Source organism: Carya illinoinensis, chromosome 11 (genome assembly GCF_018687715.1).
Source record: "Carya illinoinensis cultivar Pawnee chromosome 11, C.illinoinensisPawnee_v1, whole genome shotgun sequence".
Classification (NCBI taxonomy): Eukaryota; Viridiplantae; Streptophyta; class Magnoliopsida; order Fagales; family Juglandaceae; genus Carya; species Carya illinoinensis.
Window position 1 is genome coordinate 61,647 of NC_056762.1, and position 24,079 is coordinate 85,725.

Consider the following 24,079-nt stretch of genomic DNA (forward strand, 5'->3'; position numbering starts at 1 on the left):
TCTGAATCATACGCACATTCTATTGCGCAATGGGCAACCTCGAATGGTCACTATGGAATCATACGCTCATCTCAATTCTCCCTTGTCTTTTAAATTTTCAGTGGTAAAGACCCACCTGTTATGGTGTAATTTTAACTGTTATGGATGGTTGTGAATGCTTGTAATTTACTGTTATGAATGAAGCTTTGTTTGCTTAAAAGAAATAAAAATAAAAATAAAAAATAAAGCTCGATTAAGCACTCGGCTCCATTACAACCCGGGTTTTGAGCCAAGCTCAAACTGAATTTTAGAACCCGACTTATACAAGCTGAACTCGAGCCAATTTTTGAGAAATTTGAGAGGAACTCGAAAAGCCTCAACTCACCCAAACTCACTTGAACACAGCCCTACATGTGTGATAGCAAAGAACACACAGAATGATTATTATATTTAACCTAATTGCCTTTAAACTTCAAGCTAAGGTATCATTTGCATTTAATCAGGAGCTGCAACTAATTTACATGATGCAGAAGTTGTTTGACACCATAACCCAGAGAAAGATCGCAGCTTTGCTGATATAAGGAAAGCGTTTGCAAAATCTAGGCACTAGTACGTCAGTCAACGGGTGCTTCAATTATCAGGAATATGAACTACACTGGTAGTTGCTTTGTCCTCTTTTCTTGACGGCTTCTTTCGCTTCCTCTCAGATTGGGCTTCTTTAGATTTCAGATCAGTGCAGAAAGACCTCAAAGAGGTGGCTAGATGTTCATTTCTATGCGCTGAAACCAAGTCATTTTTATAAGTTGGTGCTGAACCCAAATTGATGAAGTATGACAACATCCCCCACCCCCCCAAAAAAGAAGGGTGCTGCTACTCAGCCCCATGAGTTTGCCACCTCAAACTTACCACTAGAACAAATTGCACTTATTTTTTTTTTCTTTCAAACATTTTTTAAACATCCTTAAACATTTTTTTTTAAATACACTTCACCAATAGTCACTTCCTTAACCATTACGGAAAAATAAAAAATAAAATACCCAAGTGGTAACTTTGAGGGGGCAAACTCATGGGGCCAAGTATCATTTTCCAAAAAAAAAAAAAAACAGGCTTGCTACACCCTTTTTCCACATCTCATCAATAAAGAAAGAAGGAAGCAAAAAAGGGAAAGGAACTTGGTTAATACAAAAGGGGAAAATCGTCTGTGACAATTTGCAAAAGCATTCATACCCAAGTAAAGGTCGCTTAAAAAAGGTTGTATAGACAGTTAGAGGTAATAGAAATGATTAATAATATATTAATTTTAGGGATGATAATACTCCTTGTGAATGAGGATTTGGAAAACTCACCAGAAAGTATGACATCTTCCATGTTTATAGATTTACGACTCGCATGTTGTGCAAATAGCTCAAGGTCCTTTGCCAGCTGCTCTGAAAACATTATCTCTTTTGTTAGTCATTAGTGTTGCGGAAAAATGAATGAAGCCCATAAATAACATGCTTCATGTTATTGCACCACCTTGGACTTGTAAGTCACTTGAATGCAACCAGTGAAAGTTATGAAATTGATTTTCGTTCTAAATTATGAGGTTCCTTCGGGTGTTTCTTTTGCTAAGAGATTCTTTTAATGCCACCTTTAAGCTAACACTCCTTGACTTGATACATATGTGGGACATAAATTCAATAAACCGATAAAAACGCTTAACCATTTCATGTCTCCAACAAAAGTATATAGATGCTTATAAGTGATATATCCATTCTCATCAGTGAAGAAAACCAGATTCACGTAGAACAGAGACGTGCTTATTATCAAGTTCAAGAACAAAAAGCTAGGCCCTCAAGCAACCACTTAGCATTCTAAAGAGGGATGGATCCCAACTGAATCGATCAGCATTTTCTTAAATCCATACAAATCGATGTCATTAGATAAAAGCAAAATCTATCTTCGCACATGAATATTTCCTTTCCAATCCAACACCAAAAAAAAAAAAAAAAAAAAAAAGTCCCCAAACTCAAGTTGAGAAGAACTTCAAAATCTTAATAGATCAAAGTTATTGTATCGTTTTGTAATTGCATGCAGTGCATAAAGAAGGTACTTTGATTTTCACAGGAATGAGAATGGACGAGTAAAATATCCACAGGTTCTTGTACGGAAACAGAAGTTAAGGAAAACAAGACAAAATGGAAAAAGTAATTACCTGTGTATTTGAAGGCCAAATCGGCAATGCAAGCTGCAATAGGTAGAGATATTTCCAGGTCGTTTCTCTTTGCTGAGCATACCCAGTAAATTGAACATAGAATGAGATAATCTAGAAATCTCTGTCTGATCATTAAGCATGTGTATACAAGATCAATCCAGTAATCACTTATATTAGGTAATTTTGATTAGTCTCAGTTTCCCAAGTTCCTGAGCAACCAAATAGGGTTGAAAAAATAACCTTGGGCCTCAGCAATAGAGATGGTTAAGAGGCGAAATCGATCTCTCAAGAGCTCGATCACTGATTCGTCTTCTCTTTCCACGTCACTCCCAGCTCCATCTGCTTCCATTACAAAATGAAGTTCGAGTTTTGCCCTCCTCAACCCGGAAATGCACACAGAATGGCTGGGTTTCAAATGTAACCGCTCTCTTCTATCACAATAAGGATTCACTAAGCAGCAAAAGTCAAACCAGTCAATACCATATATTCGAGAGTTACATATCCAGATTTCATGAGCAGCCAAAAAAGCAACACTATCTATTTGAGAGCAATCCACAAAAGCAAAAGGGGTAAAAAAAGGAACCAAGAAGCACCACCAAGTCACAGAAAATTAATCAGCACTATAAAGTAACATCTCCACGATCAGAAACTAAGGTTTAGTATAGGGTCATAACTAATTCGTCAAAAGAACAAATTGTATGTTTAAGGCTGATTGCTGCAGTCCTATTACAGCCATCTAGGATGAGTTTCCTGCTGCAGCTCCCACTGCACCTGATGATCTACAAGTGGATTCGAACCAATGACACAAGGATTTTCAGTCCTTTGCTCGCCAGCTGAGCTACCTGAACCACTTTCCTAAAGTCTCTTTTCTTCACCGAATGGTGGCCTACCTTACCACTTGACTAGTAAGGGAAAAGCCCTCCCTTTTCTGGTAAAGTAAAATGCTAATTAACTAGAAAAGAAACTTAGTACATTTACATGAGGAAATCCTAGATGAGCGTCAACAGATTATCTATGCAACACAAGACAAAACTACTCCATAATAGAGAATCTGACATTCACCAGAAAACAATTGATATCCTAGCATGCTCAGTAAAATGAGGATAGCCGTTGTCCTTTTTTATTTCTCTTCCCACTTAATCAAATCACAGTGTAAAACATGTTTGTTGTGAACAGAGCATAAGAAATTTAAAATTCATGTCATGGTTAAAATGGCTTCTCAGTGGTAAAATATTCCTGCACATGCACAAAAAATAAATATATAAATTTAAATTTTATGAAAATTTTCAAATTAAAGGAAAAAAAAAAAAAAACAAAAAGGATGTTGTAAGGGAATTGTCAGAGTTAAATAGATATTTAACTGTCAACCAATTTCAAACTGTTAAATTTGACTAAAGAGTAATAATGGTTTTGTACATATATACTACAGTACTGTGGAGGGTACATGCATTAGGCCCCCTATTCAATAACAGTTAAACTATTTAGAAATTGGACCTCTAATTTTCTATTTTCAGATATTTTTTTTTTAATTAAACGATTGTATTAATAAAAATAGGCATAGCCCAAGTACACAAGATGGTATACAAGAGATAACACCTATCTAGGAGGGGGAAATGCAAATAAGAAAATCATGAAGATCAAGGCCATTCAAATCAACAGCTTTGGCCCATAAAAGAAAAGTTCTGACAAAAAATAATCTCAGCTCCTCTAATGTGCGCTCCTTGTCTTCAAACATCTGGTCGTTACGCTCTTGCCATACATACCACAGAATACAAATAGGTGTCATCTTCCATATAGCTGTAATTTGTGGAATACCATCTAGATTTGTCCAACTAGCCAAAAACTGAACCACTATAGCGGGCATAACCTAGGCTAGCTCTAACCATTTGAATATATTGTCCCATAATTAGGCCTGTGCATCTGACTCGGCAAACCAAGTGACCCGAATCAAATCGACCCTGTAGATGACGGGTTATAAATCATCAGTTCACCGATTCGACAAAAAAGATGTGTTATAATTTTATTGTTCAATCGACCGGCAACCTTCAATTTTCTCAAACCGGAGCCTCCAAGACTCCTATGAAGCTCAACCAATCTTGGGATGCGATTTCCTTGACCTAAGACTCAACCGAATCAGGAAATGGGTTTGCTTCAAAACCAGTCAAAACCAAAAGGGGTGAACAAAAACCAAACCAAAGCTCGCCTGAACCATCCGGCGGAATGTCCTATCTCCGACTTGCCTTGAAATCTTGTTGTCGTTGATATTATTGTCCCATTCAGTCAAAGTCTTTGCAGCGAAATGGCAGTCAATTCAGGACAAAATCGAGGAGTTCACCTCCAGTTTAATCGCCACAAAGAACGGCGAGTACTCTGGCCAAACACAACAATCTCAACCCAAGAAGAGCCACGAACAGACCGAGCTTCAACGGAGAACAAAATCCATAATTCTGATCTGCTGCAAAACCAAAGAAACTAGCCCCCATGAACAAAAACATGAAAAACTTCACGAAAAATTCGGATCGATCAAAGCCCATTAAACAAAGGGGTTTGAAGATAGCCTGCTCTGATGAGTCTATATACGATGTTGATCCCTTTCTCATGCCAAAAGGGGACTTCGTTTTTTATCAGAAGAAAGATAGCCTGTGGTGCTTGGTAGGTCGAGGCTAGGGGGTGCCTCGCCTTCTCAGCTCAGGATCTTCTATTTTGCCAAGACCACTTCTCTCCCTTCCTCTCTTTGTGAATAAGTTTTCGTTGCTGTCATCTATTTGTGAATAAGTTTTCGTTTCTGATAGCATGGAAAACGACGTTGTTTTTTAAGTCAGATCATACGGGTTCAACCCGGTTTGGTTTTGTTCCGATCAAGTTGGTTCGGGTTAGCGCCTAAAATGAGGTCTTGCTGGTCAAGTCCTACTGGGCCGGGCCGAGCCGGGCCATGCACAAGACCGGCTTTACCAGGCTGGGTTGCGGGCCTACCCATAATGCTATGGCAACCTGAAAATGCAAGAGGAGATGAACCACCACTGTTTTTACATATACAACAGTAGTCCACCACAATCACCCTGCGTTTCCACAAGTTATCTATTGTCAGAATCTTGCCAAGGGAAGCTGTCCAAGTAAAAAACACCACTTTGGGAGGCGCTTTATTTCTCCAAATCATTCTCCCTGGAAAGTGGTTGCTCGGCAATTGTATGAGAGACTTATAAAAAAAACAAACTGAGAATATAACTTTACTTGCAGGTGCCCACCCCAATGTGTCAGCTCTTTGACGGCTCAGTTTTATGTAGGACAAGAGTCTAAATAAGTCCTCAAAGTTGTCAAATTCCCAATCTTGGGCCGCCCTAGTAAAACTCACATTCCATTGGACTAGGCCCCTAGATATCTCCATGAGTTTCACCACTGAAGCTTCTTTCTCATTTGCAATCCTAAAGACTGAAGGAAATGAGTCCTTGAGGGCATTATCAACACAAGACGTACCGGAATTTTATTATTTACCCATCCCCCAGCACAAGTCTAGTGTGACAGGCAAATGCTCCCCATTCTCGTCTAATATGCCTCCACACTCCCACTCAACACGCCCCTGGTACCTACCTATTGCTTCACCTCCCTCACATACCTCCATATTTACATTCAATCACTGACTTCTATAAAGCTTCTGATTCTTGATTGTATCACCACAACCATTTCCCAAGAAGGGCCCGTTTGAAGACCCTCAGATTTCTAATGCCCAACCCACAAGAAGAAATTGCGGAACATACCTTATTCCACTTAACCAGGTGGAATTTGAATTCATCCCCTAGACCACCCCAAAGGAAGTCGCAATGAATTTTCTAAATATAGGTGACCACACTCGCCGAAATTGGGAATAACGATAAAAAGCAGGTTGGTAAATTTGACAGAGTGCTCTTGATGGAAGTGATTCTGCCACCTTTCGACAAGTACAATCTCTTACAGCTTGCAAATCTACGTTCAATCTTCTCAATTACTGTATCCTAGAAAGGTATAGCCCTCCAGGCGGCCCCCAAAGGAAGACCAAGGTAATTCATGTGGAGAGAGAAAACCTTACATCCAAGAGTGCTAGCCAACTGCCAGATGTTGTGAACGTTACCAACTGGAACCAACTCTGACTTAGCTAAATTCACTTTCAAACAGAACAAAGCCTCAAAACAAAGTAGAAGTGCCGTCAGTGCCCAAATCTAGCTTTGTTTTGCCTCACAAAATATTAAAGTATCATCTATGAACAACAAGTGAGAAATGATAAGAGACTCACTGACCGAAAAAACAGCCACATAGCCTCTGTTAACCAAGATCGAGATCATTTTGCTGAGCGCCTCCATGACAATGACAAACAGGAGTAGGGACAAAGGATCCCCTTGTCTTAACCCACAGGAGCTGTTGAAGAAACCCACCAAACTACCATTCACCAAAACCGAGAACTTCATTGTTGACATGCAGCATTTGATCCATGAGCTCCATCTCTCCCCAAAGCCACACCTCTCAACCAAGCAAAGTGGGAACTCCCAATTAACATGATCATATGATTTCTCCATTATCCAACTTACATAAGATACCCGAGTTGCCAAATTTGAGTCTACTATCTAGGCATTTGTTGGCAATGAAAACTGAATCCAAAATTCGTCTGACCCTTACAAATGCATTTTGGGGTTTCGTAATGATTCACCCCAAAATCTCCCCAAGGCAATTTGCAAGCACCTTGGAAAGAATCTTGTACACCCCATTCACAAGGCTAAGGGCTCGATAGTCCTTCACCTCCAATGCTCCAATTTTTTTGCAAAAGAGCGCAATGAAAGTGGCATTGAGGCTTTTCTCAAATTTTCCGACCAAGTAAAATTCCCAGAACACCTGCATTAGGTCCTCCTTCACCACATCCCAACATGATTGAAAAAATCCCATAGAAAAGCCATTTGGATCAAGTGCTTGTCTTTGACAATCCTCCCCACCACCCCCATGAACCTTCTTCTCCTCGAACGACCTCTCCAGCCAAGAAACATGCTGCTGGTCAATGGACCCCACCCATTCGGTAAGCAAATGTTCAAAGAAACCAGCAATATGTTCTTGAATCACATGGGCCTCTGTGCAAACAGCACCATTTATGTTCAGCATCTCTATGGTATTAGTTGTCCTATGAGAATCAGTCACTCCATGAAAAAACTTCGTGTTTCGATCTCCTTTCAACCACAATGCTAGTGATTTTTGGCACTAAGAGATCTCCTCTAATAAGGTAACCCTCTAATTCTGATATTAACTTAGTCTTTCGAGAGCTTTCTTCCATAGAGAGAACAAGACCCTCTTATACCCACTCTACCTCCTGTAACTCCACCACCATGGACTTCTTACGTTCAGCTACATCACCAAAGGATTGGGCATTCCAAAACTTTAAATCTTTTATCAAAGCTTTTAGTTTTCCCACAAAATTGAAACTACAAGTGCCATGAATCTGGTATGAGGACCACCATTGTTTGACCCTCTCAACAAAACCTTCTGTTTTCAACCACATATTTTTAAATTTAAAATACTAAGTCTCTCCTTGAATACCACCACAATCCAGCAAGATAGGAAAATGATCAGAACACAGGCAAGGAAGTCTCTTTTGGCATAGCTCCTGATAATGCATTTCCCACTCCAAGGAGACTAAAAATCTGTCCAGTCGAGACCACGTTTGATTGTTAGACCATATGTAAGTTCCTCCCATAAGAGGAATGTCCACTAGGCCCAGCTCAAAGATACACTCCGAGAATTCCATCATTGTTGGTTGTAACCTACTTTCTACTATATGTTCACTTGGGATTCTTATAACATTGAAGTCTCCGCCAATGCACCATGGCAAGTTGTAACAATCAGACTTAGATATTATTAGGAATTGAATGCGAATAATTTTTATCTTTCAATTTTTTCATTTTTTATTAATAATAATCTTTCCTAATTAATTTAAATATTCTGGGATTTCAGTCGCCCTTCACATCTTCACCTTCTCGATTGTTCAACGTTAATTTGAACGTTACGTAGTAAAGAGAATGCAAGGGACGAAATTCTCATCATTTTTATGCCTCTCTTTCCTAAAATTAATCTTCCTTCACGCCCTTATCTTCTTTAAGGTAATTTCTTGGTCTGGAAGACTTCCTACATGCTAACTGACTTATGCACGTTTCTCAGTTTTGATTGAGTTGGAAGTTGAAAGACCTTCCCTTTTTGGTAACGACTCACACGTATGGAAGCATGTACCCACAAAGCATGGCCTCATACACATGCATGTCTTTCTCCCCCACTAAGATTTCCTACGTTGAAGGGTTTCCTAAATTCTTAACCGACTTACATGCTGCAGTCTCCACCTATAAATCCTCTCTTTCTCGTGAATTTCCTCCTTCACATCGGTCACTACACAGCAACGAGAAAACCACGAAACCAGCCACCCACATCTCATGAAACCTCTATTTTTGCCGATTAAAACAGAGCATGTTGGGCTCTCAAGGTATTGCTCGACCAGAGGCCATTCTCAGCCGTTGCAGTTCCTTTCAGCTGCCAACAATGGAAGCTGAGACCATGGTATTCTCACCGCATTACCACCACACGTAAGCCCTTTGTCTCTTGATGCATTGTTCTCTCTCTCTCTCTCTCTCTCTCTCTCTCTCTCTCTCTCTCTCTCTCTCTCTCTCTCTCTCTCTCTCTCTCTCTCTCTCTCTCTCTCTCTCTCTGTTCCAGCGGTGCCATCGTCACCAAGCCACCATGTTTCGTTGTCGCGTGCTCGCCATTGCAGAACCAACCCAACTTCGTTCTGCTTTGCCCTGTCGCATGATGCCTTTGTTTTGGTCGAAATCTGGGTGCGAGCGCACCTACAAAGTAAGATTCAGGAAGCATCGCTACAAGGTAAGTAATTTGATCACAAATTAGGATCATCACAATTTAGCTTATATAAATTATTATTAGAGCCAGTTCTTTGACAATGATTTTTATGTACCACTCATGCAAGCATGTCATTCAGCACAACACAACACATGATCATGTCATTCAGCATCATATTCAAATTCAGAAATTTTACAATTATTTATATTAGTATGTATATCATGCATCTCATGCCGCGTAAGCTATTTCTTAAGTCCAAGTGCAAGATAAGATCAGATCAGTTAATCAATTAATCAAATGCCCATTCAGATACATAGTACCAATACAATTCAGATCAGGGTGGATGTGCAAGCCACAGACTCAAGTGTGGTCCACCATAGTATGCCAGAGTACCACTCAGCGGCTCCTTTTGCTGCAGCGGAATGTGGGGCCAATGCACAACCTTACACACAGGGTTAAGTGTGTTGGCCAATCAGCTCAGTAAAATCAGATCAACCATACATGTCAGAACAATCAGTTAATTTAGATAATCAAGACAAGTCATGCACAACATAAGCATCAGCATGATCAATCATGTTTTAAAGATTCTCAGCATGAACAAAATGATTTATGAAAAATCCTCCAATTATTATGTTACATTGTGATGAGTTTCTTATTGAGTTTTCGACTCATTTTAGTTTATTCCTGTTTTTCTTAAAACTCCACCCAGGTCAGGATGATGATCAGTACGAATAGACAGGCCAGGCTTAGAAGAAGCAGACTATGAATTTAGTGACTTTGTTCGGTGATTTTCATTTCAATCAGTTTGAGAAATTGAGTTATGCTTTATTAAGACAACTTATTTTATAAACTTTTTTAAGTGATGAACAATATTTCCGCAAATTATGCAAGTCACTTGCCTGGCTTTATGTAAGTAAGCAAGTGGCATTCCTAACCTCAGTAGGGGAAGGGGGTGTTATACAGGTCCCACCAGCTATGAACAACAACTAATTCATCCCATAACAGTCTTCTTTGGCCATCCAAGTTCAGCCCATAGATACCAGTAAAGGCCCACCTGAAATTTTCTTCTACACTGTTAAAGGAGCATGCCATTATGTATTCCCCGATGTACTCCTCCATTTTCTCCACCACCCTTCAGTCCTACATAACTAATACTTCTCCTGAGGCCCCACTGATGCAAGGTAAGCCCAATCCACATATGGACAACTCCATAAGCTATGAACAATACTTCTTGAAATGACTTTCAATTTAGTTTCTTGTAGGCACACAATTTCCACATTCCACCCACGAAGAAAGTTTTCCGAAGTCGCTTATTGGCCTCATTAAGCCCTTAGACATTCTATGACATGTTTTTGGGCTTCATAAAGAGGGAACGTTGGAAACCATTTCTGGTTCTGCTACCTTCGACGCCTCCACTGTTGACTTCATCATCTAAGCCTCCGTCAGGGGTTTCTCAGTCGAACCCAAGTCTGTCGAAGCCCTCTCTAGCAAGGTTGCTTGGCTCCCACTGGTGGAAGGCCCTGCATCACATAGGCTGGGCTCGGTCCCAAACCCTTTTTTTCTCCACATCGGCTGAGTTCCAAGTGTCTCCTTGCCTCTTTTTTTCCCGTGGGCTGAAGCCCAAATTGGCAGCTTATTCTTTGTCTAGCCTCAACTGCCCATCAGCTTGCAGTAGCCCTACGGATCCATTTGCCACCAAGCCCAAGTCATACTTCTCCTCGACGCACAGTATTAAGGAATTTACTTTCTCCTACAGTACATTCAAATGGGATTTTACGTCCAGAAGTGTTTTGTGCATGCCATCCTCTACCAAACCAGCGTGGTGCCTGCCACCACGTCCTTTCCGTTGTGTACTTGTTGTACCAACTATATGAGTAAATTTTCCAGTCCCATAGCGTTGTTGGGTCTTACGTTGTCTCCTCTTTGAGCTACCATAGCACCCCTATCTCCAACCTTGTTCTGCTTACAGGACTGCAACGACGCCACTATCTGCACCAAGGCCTCCCTGTATGATCTAGTTTGTTGTTGATCCACCGTTGCCACTGGCCTCAGAGCTACCCCACCTTTGGGACAACTCTTATTTCCTCCTTGTTCTGCAAACTCCCACAGTGCCTCCGCCATCCTCCTCCATCCCTGACCCTCCCTTTCTTTTGATAAGTAAAAAGTAAAATTTTATTGATAAAAATAGGCATAGCCCAAGTACACAGAAAGTATATATAGAAAATGCCTTAAGTACCATTAAGCACCAGTGAGGGATACAAACAAATCATGAAAGTTGTCCTGATTACTACCAATGACCGAAGCCCAAGAAAATAAAGTATTATAAAAAGAAAATCCCCATCTCCTCCAAGGAATGTTCTCGATCTTCAAAACACCTCTTATTTCTCTCCATCCACAACCACTACATAATGCAGAGGGGAATCCCACACAACAACAATGTGAGCATTTCCCCTAATTGCCTTCCAACACCAAAGCATATCCTTAACTCTTCCATGCATAGCCTAAGCCACACCAGTCCAATTAAAGATATCATTCCACTAGAACCGAACTACCTCACAATGTAACAAAAGATGATCTACAATTAGGAATCTATCAAATCGAGACCACGTCTGGCTATTAAACCAGGTAAAAGGACCACCTGCAAGTGGGAGATCCACCAGATTCAAGTCAAAAATGCAGTCTGAGAAATCTATCATGGTTGGGCATAGGTTGCTATCTCCAGATCTTTCACTACGGAACCTTATGATGTTAAAGTCCCCGCCTATGCACTAAGGAAGATCCCACTAGCTATGTAATCCAGCAAGTTCATCCCACAATTGATTTCTAATGTTGTCGACATTCAGTCCACATATACCTACAAAGGCCCACAAAAAATTATCCTCCACCATCTTAAAGGAACAAGCCACTGTATAATACCCTACAAACTCCTCCATTTGTTCCACCACCCTTCTATCCCACATCACACGAATACCGCCCAATGCCCCATTCAAGGCCAGATAAACCCAATCCACATACGGGCAACTCCACACACTTCTCAAGATTTTTCTAGTCACCAATTTCAACTTTGTTTCTTGTAAACAAATAATATTTGCCCTCCATTCCCGAAGCAAGTTTTTTATGCGAATATGCTTATTAATCTCATTTAGCCCACAGACATTCCAAGACACAATTTTCGGCTTCATAGAGAAACAACAGTACCCTTCCTTTTCGGCTTCATAGGCACCAGCATCCTCCCTCAAGCTGGTCTGTGATGGACCCAGCACATCGGATGTAGGGATGGCGCCTAAAACCTCGACATTTGGCTCTGCAAGTGCTTCCTCCATTGTCGTCTAGCCCACTAATGGTTCCACTACCTTCGTCGAGGCCATATGGCCCATCGCTGGCACAGGTGGTTGTGAATCAACACTATCGACAGAGCCTAAAGCCACTAGGCGCTTCCTCCGTTTGGTCTATTCTCTTGAACCAAGAAGACCTGCTAGGTTGCATTAGAAGTCTAGGCCCGATGGGTTACACCACCCATCTTGACCGAGCTCGGCCCATAGTGCATGGGCTCCTTACCCCGCCCATTAAGCCCAGAGGCTGTTCCTTTAGAAGCCCCAATATTCATGGGCTTCTTGCCCTTAGATGAAGAGGCCCTAGCTCCTTTAAAAGGCCCATCTCCCAAGCCCACACCCACCCCCATCCCTCTTAGTTCTACATCTCGGTCATTACCCGAAGGAATGTTTCCTTTTGAAGACCAACAAGTCTCCTGTCACGCTCACACCCCTGGGATCCTGTAGAAACAGCGACACTCACAGGCTGCAACGAAACGACTCCTGCAGAACTGACATCCCGCCAGGCATGTTGATGAGACAAGTCCAAACCTATCTTTTGTTGGAGGACCTCCATGTACGACCGGGAGGGGAGCTGTGGTGGCTCTACCATCGTCGTTGCCAGTGTCACCCCAGCGAAACCGCCTTCTTGTCCAATCTCCCTCAGCATCTCCTCCAGTTTTCGCCATCCCAATCCATCAATGTCTTCTGGAACAAAGATATAGTTTCGGCACCCACCCCCTCGGTACTCTATCAAAGCCATGAACACACTTGGTGGGTTTGAGCACCTTTGTGCTATAAAACCCCTATCACCCACCTAGTGGCCTGCATAGAATTCCTTCCTCCCAACCTTCACACAGTCCTCCAGAGCTTTGGTGAACCACCGAGCTGTGGTTAGCTGCAAGCTCAGCTTTTTGACAAACTTCCACCCTCTTTCCGTGAGGATTACCCATCGGCCTTCCCTCGAAACATCAAATGTTTTTTATTCTATCACTAAAGTCTTCAAATGACCCATTGTCCTTCCCAAACGATCAAACTCGCACGATTAGACACCCACCATCTCCATCAGAACGAGTTTACATAAAGAGAATGTGTATGGACAGAAAATTTGTATAGAGAGAAAAGTCTCGAGAGAAAAAAAATTAGATGTTAACACGATGTTAGGAATTGCTTACGCATACATACACAGCATGTAGTTAAATTTAAGAGTAGAATGCATGACCCATGGTCAATTTTAGCTCACTGCCACTAGGTAGGCAGCAAGCAGCTCTATGGAATATAGGCTCATACCTTAGTCAATTATTAGAACCAACTCAACTCATCTCAAACCAATTATTGATGGAACCTACTACTTTTTCAATTTCCCATAAAAAAGTTAAACTCATTTCAACTTACTTCATACATTACAACCTAAAAAGTTAACAAATCTCAACCTAAAAAATTAAACCCATCTCAATTGGACCTATGAAATACTACTATTCACAACTCAACTCATCTCAACTCACAAATGCAGTAATAAGAATTTTAGTATAGATTGACATGTAATATGTGCGTGACTTAATAGGTTCTTGATTGACATGATTAGTTGGTTCTCAAGACTAAGGAGATAAGGTAAGTGGCATGATCATAACCTTCATGTCTGCTGTAACGATTCTATTTTGCAAGAAAATGTGTTGTTTACCAATGCTATGTAGAGCCATAATCAATGTTAACCCCTTTTTATGAACCCTCAATGAATTATGACAATGTGCTTGTGCAATTATGTATGCTATTCTAATTTGGTTGTTTGTCTAGAAGGGATGCTATGTCATGAAAATCACTCTTATGTTGTAATGCTTATTGATTGCCATAAGTGGATGCCATGTCATGATCAATATGTTCATGTTAATATGCCATGCATATGAGTATGAAACACCATGAAAATCACGAAGTCAACATGTTTGCATGCATCATGATAAGATAAGAAATAAGCCATGTGAACGATAAGTAAGCTTTAATGCTTGGTCTTATGTTATGGGTGGATATGAAAGTCACAAACCTAAGTGTGGTCTACCATATGTTATCCTATGATTTATGCGGTCAACGACAGTTGGACCGATGCAGATATGCTATTATGGCCGCTATGCAAGTGAAAGACAAGTGGCTATGTTTGGGTACTAAGAGGACCTGAAGTATTCTCAGAATACACCACTACTATTCATTACTTTATTATTACTTTTCACCTACTTTTTACTACTATTTATTACATTAGTATTACTTTTCACCTACTTTTTACTACTATTTATTACATTAGTATTACTTTTCACCCACTTTTTATTACTATTCACAACTCTTCTCAACAATTCTCACTACCCAAACCCACCCAAACAATCATGCATGAAATATATTAGATGCATGGAGTCAATCATTCACTCATCCATGTTATATGAATTGCCATGGTCACTTCTTATATTCTGCCAAGTTACTTTTGAATGATCCATATGCTATATATATGTATGATTATGTATAAAAGTTTTCAAAGCCAAGCCAAAGGTCAAGTTAAATTAAGTTTACAGTATGATGTGCCATTATTGAGTTTTCGACTCATTTATTTGTTGTTTTTATGTTTTAATATCCCAAATAATGATGGCATGGACATTGAGCAAAAGGGCCAGGAGTAGATTTATTTTTAAAAGTCTTAGACTTTCAAGTAAGTGTTATTGCCACATAGAATTAGCTTATGCTTACATTATTATGTTTTTGTCTTTATGTTATAAAATATTGCTATGCCAACCTAGTTTTATGATTCAATAAATGAGGTTCTATTATGATGTTGAATCTCTTTACCAGGCGTAAGTTTATAAATGTACGTAACATTTCTGACTACAAAAAGGGTTGTTACACATTAGTTACAGCAACTAATATGACTTATTTTAAGTGACTTTTTATAGGAATCACTTAATTAGAGACTCAATTAAAATGCACCACATTGGTCGCATGTGACTTATTTTGTGTGAAGAGTAGGATTAGTAAAATTGGTATATGTATCAAAGTCCTAGACTTGAGTTGGAAAATCTTAAAGCTTCTTGAAAATACATACATATCCCGTGAATACATTTTTTTTGTTTTGCTAGAATGGCCCATAAATACATATTTAGACATAAATTTGTGTTTTTAAACTTTTTTACAAATTTTTGTATTTTAACTTTTTTACAAATTTGTGTTTTAATTGTGTGAGTGAGTCTATTTTACTTATCATGAAAACACTAATGTGACAGCTTTGAGTGGAGAATGTAACAATGACTTTTACACCACATCCTATTTCAAGATTAATTGAAAAAAGTACAACCGATGCCATTGAGCCATATACCAGAGCCAAAATGCCAAAAATTGACTGGAATAGCCAAAACATCTAATTGGTGAGCAGAAAACTAGTGAGAACCATGTGGGGCTGCCCTTATGTAGATTGGGTTTATCTGGCTTCGAATGGGGCATTGGGTGGTATCCTTGTGATGTGGGATAAAAGAGTGGTGGAAAAAGTGGAGGACTTTGTAGGGGAATTTACTATGGCATGTTCCTTCAAGATGGTGGAGGATAATTTCTTGTGGGCTTTTGCAGGTATTTATGGACCTAATGTTGACAGCACCAGGAGAGTATTGTAGAAAGAATTCGCTGGTATTTACAGCTAGTGGGACCTTCCATGGTGCATTGGTAGCGACTTTAATGTCACAAGGTTCCCCAGTGAAAGATCAGGAGACAGTCGTTTATGCCCAGCAATGACTTGATTTTTAGAATGTATCTTTGATTTGAACCTGGCGGATCTTCCCCTTATAGGTGGGCCCTTTACCTGGTCCAATAGCCAGATGAGGTCTTGGTTGGACAGATTCCTAATATCGCCGGATTGGAAAATTCATTTTCCGAAGGTGTGTTAGAAGAGGTTGCCGCACCTATGCTTGGATCATTTTCCCATATTGCTAGATGGTGGCGGTATTCAGGGAGGGCTACGGTACTTCAAATTCGAAATTATGTGGCTTAAGAGCAAAGGCTTTGTGGACAAAGTAAGGCTTTGGTGGTCTTCCTATCAATTACATGGTACTCCATCCTACATACTTGCAGGTAAGCTAAAGGCTTTAAAGAATGATCTAAAGCTTTGGAACTTACAAACTTTTGGTGATATAGGGGAGCAAAAGAAAGCACTGTTGGAGGAGTTACAGAATCTTGAGAGGACAAATGAGAATAGACTCCTCACCACAGTTGAAAATGCCAGGAAAGCTGAACTGGAATCAGAGTTGGAGAGAGTGATTTCCTAAAAGGAAATCTCCTGGCAGCAGAAGTCAAGAGCACTTTGGTTGAAAGAAGGGGACCAAAGCACAAAATTCTTCCATAGAGTGGCTAACTCTCATAGGAGAAACAATACTATTGAAATGATGAAAATAAATGGTATAGAATGCACGAAGGCTCCAGTGATCCGGGAACATGTGGTAAATTTCTTTGAACACCTATTTACAGAACAAGAATGGTGAAGACCAAAAGTAGATGGATTGGGTTTCGACTCTATTGAGCCCCAGACAGCAACTTGGTTGGAAAAAGCTTTTGAGGAAGAGGAGGTATATGAGGCGGTAAGAAGAATGGGGAAAGATAAAGCATCAGGTCCAAACTGATTTTCTATGGGATTCTTTCAAACATGTTGGGAGATAGTGAAAGAGGACATTATGAATGTGTTCCAAGAATTGTTCTTGGCTGGAAAATTCAAGAAAAGCATGAATGTCACTTTTATTGCTTTGATCCCGAAGAAGCCTAGAGCATTAGAAGTGAAGGACTTTAGACCCATTAGCCTCATTAATGGGGTGTACAAAATCATCTCTAACATGCTTGCCAACAGGTTAGGGAAGGCCATGGGTAAGATAGATTCGAAGCCACAAAATGCTTTTGTAAAGGTCGTCAAATTCTGGATTCTGCTCTAATAGCCAATTAGTGCTTGGATAATTGATTAAAGTCTAGTAATGCAGGTATCATCTGTAAGCTAGATATGGAAAAGGCATACGATCATGTAAACTGGGATTTCCTTCTTTACTTGTTGAAGAGATGTGGTTTTGGAGAAAAATGGTGTTCATGGATTAGATGGTGCATTTCAACGGCAAGATTTTCTATGTTGATTAATGGCAACCTAGAGAGTTTTTCAATAGCTCTCATGGCCCAAGACAGGGTGATCCCCTATCCCCCCTTCTCTTTGTTGTTGTCATGGAGGATTTGAGTAGGATGACAGCGGTAGTGTTGAGAAATGGTTTTATGGCTGGATTCTTAGTTGGAGACCCAAATCGGGGTCTTACCATGATCTCCCATTTACTTTTTGCAAATGACACTAATTTTCTGCAAGGCAGAGCAAGATCAGATTAGGACACTTAAGGCGCTCCTCTTATTCTTCGAAACAGCATCAGGGCTAAGAATGAACTTTGATAAGTCAAAACTAATGCCAGTTGGGAATGTAAGTATCACCCGGCAGTTGGCCAACTTACTTGGGTGGAAGGTGACTTCCCTTCCTATGACTTATCTAGGATTACCGTTGGGAGTTGCCTCACGAGCCTTATCTGTTTGGGATACAATTATTGAAAAGATAGAGTGAAGATTGGTAGGGTAAAAGAGATTGTACTTGTCTAAAGGAGGCCGGGTGACTCTAATCAAGAGTACCCTCTCTAACTTACCAATTTATTTCCTGTCTCTTTTTCCAATTCCAGCTTGTGTGGCGGCCCAGATTGAAAAACTCTACCGTGATTTCTTATGGAGTGGGATGGGGGACGAACACAAGTTTCATTTAGTCAGCTGGGATAAGGTTTGCAGGCCAATTTCGTCAGGTGAGTTAGGGATTAAGAACTTGAGAACGTTTAATCAAGCCCTTCTGGGGAAGTGGCTTTGGAGAAATAATATGGAACCAGAAACTCTTTGGAAATTGGTGGTTGATTGCAGACACGGTAGCTTATGGGGGGTTGGTGTACTAGAGAGGGGAATGAGACATATGGAGTGAGGGTTTGGAAGCACATAAGACGAAGGTGGGGGGAGTTTACTCGCCACACTAAATTTGTGGTCGGGGAGGGTACTCGTATAAAATTTTGAGGGACATTTGGTGCGGGGAGGAGGCTCTAAAAGACTCCTTTCCATCCGTTTTTCAAGTAGCCTATGACCAAGAAGATTCAGTGGCGGATCTTATGGTTCATTCAGGGGACCAAGTCTAATGGAATGTCACTTTTAGTAGAGCAACCCAAGATTGGAAAATAGACAGTTTTGAGACTTTTTTCAACCTTGTGTATTCCGTGAGACTGCATGGTTTACAAGCCGATAAGTTGTGGTGGACACCTGCCAGTAAGGGTACCTTCTCGGTTCGCTCTTTCTATAAATCTCTTACACTTCTACCTGATTCTCACTTCCCATAGAGAAGTTTGTGGAGGAATAAGGCGCCCCCCAAAGCACTCTTCTTCACTTAGGCAGCAGCCCTGGGTAAGATCTTGACAACAGATAATCTGCGAAAGCACCCGGTAATTGTTTCAGATTGGTATTGTATGTGCAAAAAGGCTGGCGAAACAGTGGATCATCTCTTGCTACATTGTAAGATAGCTAGAGCCGTGTGGGGCAAAGTGTCCAATCAATTAGATTTAAACTGGGTAATGCCTGCTACAGTGGTTGAGCGATTGGCTAGCTGGACAATTCCGGGTGGTGCTCCACAAATCAAAGCATTGTGGAAGATGGTCCTCATTTGCATCATGTGGTGCATATGGTGTGAGCGTAATGAGAGGACATTTGAAGATGAGGAGCAGTCTTTATAGGAGCTTCGATCTTTATTTTTCCGTACTTTATTCCTTTGGGCCATAGCTATAGATTTTAATGGCCTAAATTTTCATGAATTCCTTGTTTCTAATATTACGAACTAGATAGGCTTATCTCTTGTATACCATCTTGTGTACTTGGGCTCTGCCTATTCTTATTAATTCTACCGTTTACTTATAAAAAAAAAAAATCCAAAACACACCAATACTAACCGAACATCAAATTCCTCAAATCAATTAAAAATATGTGTGTGAGAAAATCTCTCAATATGATGCTACCAACATTATAAATGATTATCTTAAAAAGAAAAACCTTCTTGACCCTAAAAAAAATAGAAGTCTATGTGATGAGTGGCTTCATTCAATTTTTGGAAGGAAAACAATTAGCTGAATCAAAATATGACTTGTTGGACTAACACTTTTGTAGAAACTAAGAGAAATAAGATGATAATTTTTCACAAGGCTCTAATGAGGGTGAGAATATTATGGAGGTATGAATTGGAGAATATCTTGAGTTTGGAGAGAAGCCATCAGAAGAAAAAGGTTTTGAGAACTCTAAAAAGCTGTTTTGCTACCTTTAATCCTCACAAGATTAAGTTAGTCAGCTTGACAAAAATTATGTTTCAGCACCTTCCCAAGAACCGTAAAACATTTGAAAGTAAACTAGTAAGAAGCTTGTAAGGATCAAATCTGACCCTAGGTTGGGTAAGGTACAGGTAATCTCCTGATTTTTATCTCTCTTGTATGGACCCTAAGTTTTATTTCATGGCATTTTTCCTGCTAGTATAGTCTTTGCAAACATAAGTTGTAATTACACTAAAAAGACCGTAATACACTACTTGAGCAGAAAAATATAAAATCATTAACAAAAAATAAAATTTTCTTTATTGCTCATTTCACACTTTTCTAAAGTGATCGTGATCCAACTTTTCATTTAGGAAAAAAAATAAGTGAAAACTGAAAAAGTTCCACTTCTTTTTTGGAAGTATAAAAAATACCGTTTCTTATCAACACCAGTAATGTTCCTGCATAAAATTCCTTCATGTGCATTGAAAAACCATGATAATTAATCCAGTTGCCATTCTTATGTGGTCCATTATGTTTATATTATCATATGTTAACTGTTAAAGTGGCAAGTGTTGGTCAATTCATACCTGCTAAAACTGAGCAAACAATGCAAAAAAATAAAATAAAAATCCAACACAAAGAATCCTAGTAATTCAAAATAGATGGTAATTACAAATTCCGAAAGCAAACAACGCAGAACAAATATCCTCAAAACAAATTAAGAAAAAAAAATTGAAAAATAAAATAAACAATGAACCAATACATGGTATCAGTAGGGTCAGACGGGGTAACCAAAGGTAGTACTTCCCCTCTTGAGGAAGCAGTAGGGTCAGACAAAGTGGCACGGCAAGGATCATCGAGGGGTGGAGCAAATACACACAATGTTGATGGAGGGGAGGAACCTGTAGTGGTAACAAATGGAGGGGACAACAATCATATAGCTGTCAAGCAACCATTTGGTGGGAAGGAAATTATCAATTTGTCATTGGTGCCTCATGTGGGGGAAGGTTTAGAATTGTCGTTGGTGCCTCATGTGGGGGAAGGTTTAGAGTTGAGAGTGTGGTCAGGTACTGTGGCTAGGGATAATGTCATTCTCCTGGTTTCTCTTCCTCTGATTAACAATATAGCGGGTTCAACATCGGATTGGATTCTGAACAAAGATAACGGGTTTCTTCAAACCTTGGGACTTTCATATGGAGAACAAGGAGAATATGAAAACCAATTTAAAGCACTACTCACTGCAATCGAAGCGAGCCACGGACTTGAAACCAAATCTAAGTTTAAGAAAAGCAGAGAGTTAAAGAATCTTTCATGGACAATCAACTACAATGCTAAGGGAGGTAGCTCAAGTAGAGGGAAGGCTAAAGGGAGGCCTTTGTGAAGACGTTCCCGTAGTGGGATGTTCGGGTAGAGGATTAGTTTTACGGAATCTAAGGGATGGGGTCGGGGAGGTGTAACGATAGTTTTCCAATTCGAGCTTGGTGTATTTTGGGTAGGTTTTCATGGGCTTATGGGTCATTAGGGGCTCTCTTGTATGGGCTAGGTGTTTTTCTTGTATACATCCAATGTACTTGGTTACTTCTATTGATATATATATCAATAATTCTACTAAGAAGCCCCGTTACAAAGCACACCCTACACACCCTTTGTGAAAGGTCTATTTTACCCTCATTTAAATGACAGACTTCCTTTCTCACTTGCCCGCTCACCCAAACGGCTTCCTCCCATTTCCTTCCTCCAGAGACTCACCCACAACGAAAAAAGTCCATAGTTTAGGTCACGCAACAAAGCTTAGGCATTAAGGTTCACTTCTTTTTTCCATTTCTCCCATCCCTTTTATCCTTTCTCCCATCTCCTTTTCCCTTAAACATTTGTGAATAGTTAGGATATTTCCTTGGTCTGCAATTTTTTTGCCCATTGATGAGAATCGAGATCGTGTTTTTTGGTTTGTGATGACATCGGGATGAAGAATAAAGAGATGAGAAGGATTTTTTTTTTTTTATCAAGTTTTTAGTTTGCTGGTCTGGGTGATGCTGGCACAAGGATTTTTTTTATACTCACGGGTTTTGCTTGGAGAACTGGATTTTTTTCTGAGTCGGTCGGTGTTTCGAGAACTTGAGTATTCGAAGTGAATTCTGGTAGATTGATTTTTCTTGGTTTTGTCGATTTGAGTCTTTTGGATTTGTTGATTCTTAGTGCAATTAAAGATCTAGCTTTTACCCCCATTTTCAAGATCACTTGCATTCAAATTTCTTTTAGAATTTTCATCAAAAGAGGGATAGACACTACTTGGACAACAGTGGCCACTTTCCAAGCCGGGCAAATTTTCAGCTTTGGAATTGGTTCTATCAGGCTTGAAGATTCGATCTTTTCACATTCATCTTTGCATCTTCCCCACAAAAAAAAAAAATCTCCGTGTTTCTAAAGCCATGGATTCAATATTATTTGTCAGCCAAAAAAGAAAAAAAATCGATAGGGCAAAAATCCAGCATTGCAGAGATCGGAGAGAGGGTTTGAACTCAATAGCGAAGAACAAGAACTCCATGGAAGAACACTTCTGTTTCAGGAATCTGTTTGGAGAGAGGAACGCAGTTTATTTATTGAGAGCTTTTTTTTTATTAATATAATTAGTCCACCTCAGCTTGCGTGCGGTGTGCTTAATATAAAGAGGCTTCTCTGTAGCACTACTCTATATATATATATAATATTATTACTTATCAAAAAAAAATTGGTATCAGAATCTTGTGAGTAATAACTCAAAAGTCACCTAAATCTAGAAATAAAATATCATACCCAAACAGCAAACACAGGCCTACTAAAAGGTTTTAGTATATATTCCACAGCACATAAAAAAGAACACGAATTTGAAAGATGAACTCAATTTAGATGATGAAACTGAGCTGACTCGACCACCAATGCCAACACTTGGATGGCAACGGATAGAGTCTACTCAAAGACCAAATTTTGAAGATAATAATAATAAGCACCAGAGTACATCCTATTAACCTTATAACAGGATATAATTAAAAAAATAGCATCCAAAAGAGTTGGATCATGTGTATTCCACATTGGCTCAAAAGAGACGAAAAACAGCTTCATCAACAAAATCCAATCATAACCAACCCAAAAAACCTGAAAAACTGAAATAAAACTATCCATTGGAAGTTGAAATTGCCATGAACGTCAAGTTGAAATTGCCCTAAAAGACTATCACCACTTAAATTACTAGTCAGATTACTCATCAAGCACGAACAGAGTACATGATTGCACACATCCAGGTCCCCAAACAAAAACCCTAGCATCTAACGTTACTAGAAATGGAAACGGAATAAATAACAAAAAACTTCGTCTAGAGGAAGAAAATACTCTCAGGAGTAAAATTACCAGGGTACAAAATGGCCTTCAGCAACGCGTCCCAAATTGACCCCATTTTGCCTCTTCATAACTAATTAGCCAACTATTCCATCCACCAAAACAATAGAGATCTAAAATAAATAAACAAATAAGAGAAATATAACTCGACGAGTTGACTCACCTTTCCAGCAACTGTCCGCCTAGAGAAACCCATCCCCGTGAAACGCATCCGTCTGCCAACATCGGACCCAAGCTCCCTTCGACAGCCCAAAACTCCGTGTAATTCGAATTATAAGGACAGAGTCAAAGTTGGATCCGGGCTCCAACAGCAACAGAGATTCGGAGCCAAGTCCGGCTTTGTTCAGCCTTAACGTCGTCGGAACCGAGTCGGAGTGAATGAGCCGGAGTTCTACGCGATTCACAACATTCATACCCATGAAATTATTAAAAAAAAAAAAAGAACAAAAAACTAGAATAAATGTAACAAGTTTAGCTCAGAAAAACTAAGAAAACAAATCTGCAGAACAAATATCTCCAAAAGAAGATAACATATGTATAAGCGAACAAATCGAAATCATTAAAAAGGTAAAGAAGAAAGAAAAGCAAAATGTATAAGAATAGATTCACCAGATTTGCAAGGAGATTCAGAGACTGAGAGAGGTGGGATGTTATACTGCTGTGGAACTAGAGCTGAAGCTGTGTTATGGTCATGTGCGGCAGAGAGAGAAAAGAACCAGAAATGAAGGAAGCGCGCGGAAAACTCCTAGTTACTTTTTTTTAATATTTTAGAACGGCCTCGTCCCAGTTACTTTTTTTCACCAATTTAGCTGGGGTTGAAAAAAGTAAAGCATCACTTTTAATGATTCTTCATTTTATTTTTAAAGGACATTATTAAAATTTATTTTTTTATTTTATATATTAACTTTAACAATATATTATACATTAATTTATTTTATATTATTTAAATATTATATTTTTAACATTTTTTATTCATTTCAAATATTTTCTATAATTATCAA

The 24,079-nt window shown here is 39.6% G+C and overlaps 1 protein-coding gene across 1 annotated transcript; it reads right to left on the minus strand.

Annotated features, from left to right (window-relative positions):
- Positions 1 to 209: 209 nt before the first annotated feature.
- On the minus strand, positions 210 to 23,850 carry LOC122282010 (protein MHF1 homolog). Its single transcript, XM_043093917.1, has 7 exons — positions 23,688 to 23,850; positions 23,242 to 23,469; positions 23,091 to 23,163; positions 2,414 to 2,623; positions 2,174 to 2,245; positions 1,326 to 1,406; positions 210 to 758 (listed from the first exon to the last, which is right to left on the minus strand). The coding sequence occupies exons 3-7, from the start codon at positions 23,134 to 23,136 to the stop codon at positions 610 to 612; spliced, it is 558 nt and encodes a 185-aa protein (XP_042949851.1). The 5' UTR covers positions 23,137 to 23,163; positions 23,242 to 23,469; positions 23,688 to 23,850; the 3' UTR covers positions 210 to 609.
- Between the last annotated feature and the right edge of the window lie 229 nt (positions 23,851 to 24,079).